Raw genomic sequence first — 4,624 nt, 5'->3', positions numbered from 1 at the left:
CAGAGTGGCATCACTTGTCAGATCTGAAGGTGACTGCTGATCAGAAGGCGGCTTTGGTTCTGAAGTGGGCCTCATAGCCTGCTAAACCCAGGGTTGTGAGTTCAATCCTTGAGGGGGCCATTTGGGGATTTAGTTGGGGATTAGCCCTGCTTTGAGCAGGGGTTGGACTAGATGACCTCCTGAGGTCCCTTCCAACCCTGTGATTCGATGAACTTCCCCTTAAAGTCAGTTGTGCTGCAAGTGTCTGAACTCATGGCAGAATTTACAATATTAATTAGCAAATACAAGATTTTAATTTGTTATTCATGGGTAGTGGGTATCACAGGCCAGGGGAGGCTAAGCCTCCCCAAACAGCCTGGCATGGCCTCGCCCACATTCCACCTCCAGGCCCCCTCCGGCTTCCCACTCTCCCCCCCCCCCCCCCCCCCCCCCCCCCCCCCCCCCGCCTAGGAATAGGGCAGCCTGTGGCTGAGACTTAGGAGTGGCTGGGGCCAGTGCTCGTGCCACCTGACACTCCAGAGCTGGAGGTGCTGGGACCGCACCACCTACCCAGTGCTCTGGGGCCATGCTGCCTGCCCAGTGCCCAGCACACTGAGGCTAGCGGCGCTCAGGCAGCCTGGGGCGGCCAGTGGTGTCTCTGGTTGGGGGAGGGGCAGGGCCTCATGCAGAAGGGACGGGGCTGGGGATAAGCCTCCCCAATGGGGTTCACGTGCCTCCCACATTGTTATTGTTGTGTAACTAAGTTGTAGTATTTGAGTTAGCATCTGAGTCTCATCTTGCTTACCTTCTACAGTTTCTGATAATGGACCTGTTCCTGCTGAAATCAATTACAAAACTCCCATTGACTTTAAAGAGCATGGACCTGCTTATTCTATGAGGTGCTCCACTTCCATTGATATCAAAGTTGATGGCCACAACTTCTCTAGCCAGGGAAGTTTTGTATTTTTTTAAGGTATTAGCAAGAACAGATTTACTGGATGCTACTTTTTACAGTCGCATACAGGCTATTTTGTATTGTCAGAAATCCAAAACTGAAAATAATCTGATTCCCAAAAGTTTTCATTTTGAGTTTATCAAAAATGTGAACACTTTAAACTATTCTCTTTCATCTAAAATTCATTTTCTGTGGGGAAAAAAAGTTTTGCTGTAAAATTGTCTATCAGCTCTACTATTAAATCAGTACATAATGAAAACATGTTAGTAATTTTCACTCCTTGGTTGTCATGTATTAGTTCAATGTTGCACTTATTGGATTTCAGACAATGCAGGGTAATATTGATTTTAAATTCCAAGCAAACTATTTTAACTGATTTTTTTTTAATAATGAAAATATTTATATCAGATTTTGCAATTCTTTAAAATGAAAATTACCAATGTCTACTTAATACTATATAAAAAGTCAAAAATACCTAATGCTTTCTTATTATTATGAACACTCTTTATTTAATCAATTATGCTATTGTGGTTGGCCTTCTAAAAGAGCCATTGATTTCAATGGGGCCAGAATTTAGCCCATTTGTTCATAAGGGGACTTTTTGTTACAAAATGTTTTGGAAAGAAACTATTCTGTTACTTAAATTTCAGCCCTAAGTAGAGTTTGAATAATCTATTGCTGTATAAAAAGCTTACTGATGTATCTATCTCTCAGGTAAGGTACTATTCACTCTTTAGTTAGTACGGTATATTTTAAAAGAAATCTTAAAACTGTGATATGTTTAAGACTATAAAAGAGATAAAATAAAGTTTTATTGTGCGCGCACACACACACACACACAGCTAAGACAAATCCATAAAATGCTCTTAACACTGTTACAACATTCAACAAGATGCAGAGCTGCCCAGTTCAATAGCAGGAACACAGTGGAAGGCTTGTGGAAGCCCAATCCTTATTAACCGCTTGAGGACTTGCAAACCATTACGCAAATCTAAATTAAACTTGGCAGTGTTACTCCTATGGAGGAACATTCCCTTATTTTTAGGAATAGTTTTAAGGCAGTTTTTAAATATGCTGTTTTATGGTTTTGCTGCATAACTCCTGGAGAGCTGTAATCCTTTTGAGGTTCAGTTTTAAGGCACTTTGGTGGAAGTCTTCCTTTCTGGTGAGGAAGGATTCTGGTTTGTCACCTCCTGATCTCTCCATTCTGGGGAATTACTTGAAAGATGCTTTGTTGGAAGTCTCCCCTTGTGACAAGATGGATTTTTCTAGGGCAAGAGATACTTTCTCATTTGGGAGGTTATTTGCCAGTGGGTGAGGCAGGATTTTACTGCATCAGTCTCTTACTGTAGTGTGGAAAGGAGGCTGAGTAGTGTCCCTTTCAGGGGGGAGGGTGATCAGTCTCTTCCTGCAGTGAAACAGGGATTTTCCTGGAGTGGGAGTCAGTCACTGGTTGTATGAAGAAGAGACTCTACCATTTGGGATTCAGTCTCTCCCTGTACAAATGGGAGACTCCCTGCCACTCGGGATTCAGTGTTGCCCTGTATAAAGGGGAAAGCCTTTTCCATTTGGGGCTCAGTCTCTGCCTGTATGAAGGGGAGACCCGCCTCCATTTGGGATTTAGTTTCTCCCCTTATGAAGGGGAGACTCCCTGCCAGTCTGGGTTCAATCTCCCCTTGTATGAGGGGAAGACTCCCTGCCAGTCGGGGTTCAATCTCCCCCTGTATGAGGGGAAGACTCCCTGCCAGCCGGGGTTCAATCTCTTCATGTATGAAGCGGAAACTGCCTGCCATCCCGGGTTCAGTTTCCCCCTGTACCAAGGCCACCACCCTCTCCTTTCGGGAGTCAGTCTCCCCCTCCCATGCAGGGAGGCTGTGCTCTGTGTCACTAGCCCCTTCTCCCTCGTACTTGAGGAAGCTCGGTCTTTTCCTCCTCCGCGCTGTCCCAGGAGGGGGGAGACCTGCAGCAGGTCCCACACGGGCTGAGGCGCTGCAGCTGAGGCCGGTCGCAGTGGCCGCTAAGGTGCAGGCTAGTATGGAGAGGAAGAAGCTTTGGCCAGGGGTCGAGGAGAGGCCACGGTGCTGCAGTTCCTTCTCGGTTCGGAGTCTGCTCCGTACTAACTCCAAGAGGCAGGAGCACAGCGCGGCGGCGCCAGCAGCGAGCAGGGTGGCCAAGCCGTGCAGGAGGGGAGCGGCCACTGCGCCCCGCCGCAGCCCCAGGAAGTCCAGCACCACGGCCCCGTAGCCGCTCAGGATGGCCAGGACGCAGCAGACAGCGATAGAAACCATCAGGACGCCTCCGGCCCGGCCCAGGAGCGGGGAGTCAGGAGCAGGATCTCTCGGGTGCACGGCCCAGACCGCTCCCAGGACCGAATCGTTCCTCCTGTCGCCGCTGCTCACTAGGACCCAGCTGGGGTAGGCCCCGGCCGTGCATATCAAGCTGAGGGCTAAGCACTGGGCCACGGCCGCGGCCAGACTGCCCTGTCGTCTTCTGCCTGCTCCCGGGATGAGCCGACGCCGATCTTCAGAGAGCGACTCGCCGTGCACCGCCTCTTCTGCTTCCATGGCGACAGTGCTCGGAGTCCGCGAAGCGGGACGACTGAAGGGGCGTCAATTCCGCAACCCGCCGCGCTGCGCTGCTCCCATGGCCTTTGAAATAGCGGGACGCCGGGGCAGCGCAAACCGCGCCACTACCTCAGGGGGAGCTGTGGCCCGCGCACAGTGAAAGGGCTCGTGACCCTCTGGCTCGGGGAGGCTAGCCCCGCCCCTTCCGCGCGCCAGAACCCAGCGCCCCCCAGGCGGGGCCACGCCTGGCTGTTTGGGGAGGCTCAGCTTCTCCTAGCCTCTGCCCAGGGTGGCAGTGGGCCATGCTCCCCACCGAGCCCCACAGCAATCGATCCAGGCAGTGGCGGATTTAGAGTTAGTGGGAGCCTGTGCTCACTTCATTTTTAGGGCCCCTCCTTGGGACCCAGCCAAGAAAAAGAACATTCTCATTTATCTCCCCCGCCCCAGTTTTTCATTTTTTTCTTCTTCATCGCCTTCTGTAAGTAATAGGAAGTAAATTAAAATAAAATGAGGTACCTTGATTGTTTTTGTAGTCTAACTTATTTTTCCACAGACCACTTGAAAATCACTGGGGGTCTCAGCGGACCACTTAATGATCTTTCCAAATATTGTTTGTACCATTAGCTAACTATTGTAAAGCACTTTGGATAAGAGTTCTTTATAAAAAAATAATGTAAAAAAGCGTTGGGGTGCAGGGTCTGGGCAGGACTTATGGTGCGGGATGGGGCTCAGGGCTGGGGGTGAAGGGGCTGGGAGGGAATTAGGGTGCAGGAGCAGGCTGGGGGTTGGGGTGCAAGGTCTGGCCAGGAGTTAGGGTGCGGGAGGGGGCTCAGGGCTGGGACAGGGGGCAGGAGTCAGGGTGGGCAGTGGGCTGAGGTGTGGGGGGGATGCAGGAGTCAGGGCTGGGAGTATGTGAGGGGGTGCAGGAGTCAGGGAGGGAAGGTGGCTGGGGATGCGTGAGGGGGTGCAGGAGTTAGGGCTGGGTGTGTGTGAGTGGGGTGAGGAGTCAGGGAGGGCAGGGGCTGCAGGTGGGGGGGTGCAGGGTCTGGGAGGGAGTTAGGGTGCAGGAGTGGGTTGGGGTGCAGGATCTGGCCAGGAGTTAGGATGTAGGAGGGGGCTCAGGGTT

At 51.3% G+C, this 4,624-nt stretch overlaps 1 protein-coding gene across 1 annotated transcript; it reads right to left on the bottom strand.

The window, feature by feature from the left end:
* Positions 1-1,759: 1,759 nt before the first annotated feature.
* LOC112103337 lies at positions 1,760-3,708 on the bottom strand. The gene has a single exon (XM_024195046.3). It carries the CDS (start codon positions 3,496-3,498, stop codon positions 2,377-2,379), a length of 1,122 nt encoding a protein of 373 aa, XP_024050814.2. The 5' UTR covers positions 3,499-3,708; the 3' UTR covers positions 1,760-2,376.
* Between the last annotated feature and the right edge of the window lie 916 nt (positions 3,709-4,624).

The sequence above is a fragment of the Terrapene carolina genome, unplaced genomic scaffold, assembly GCF_002925995.2.
Source record: "Terrapene carolina triunguis isolate 2854851 unplaced genomic scaffold, T_m_triunguis-2.0 Scaffold88, whole genome shotgun sequence".
In the NCBI taxonomy this organism is placed as follows: Eukaryota; Metazoa; Chordata; order Testudines; family Emydidae; genus Terrapene; species Terrapene triunguis.
This window is presented reverse-complemented; position numbering and strand designations above follow the sequence as displayed.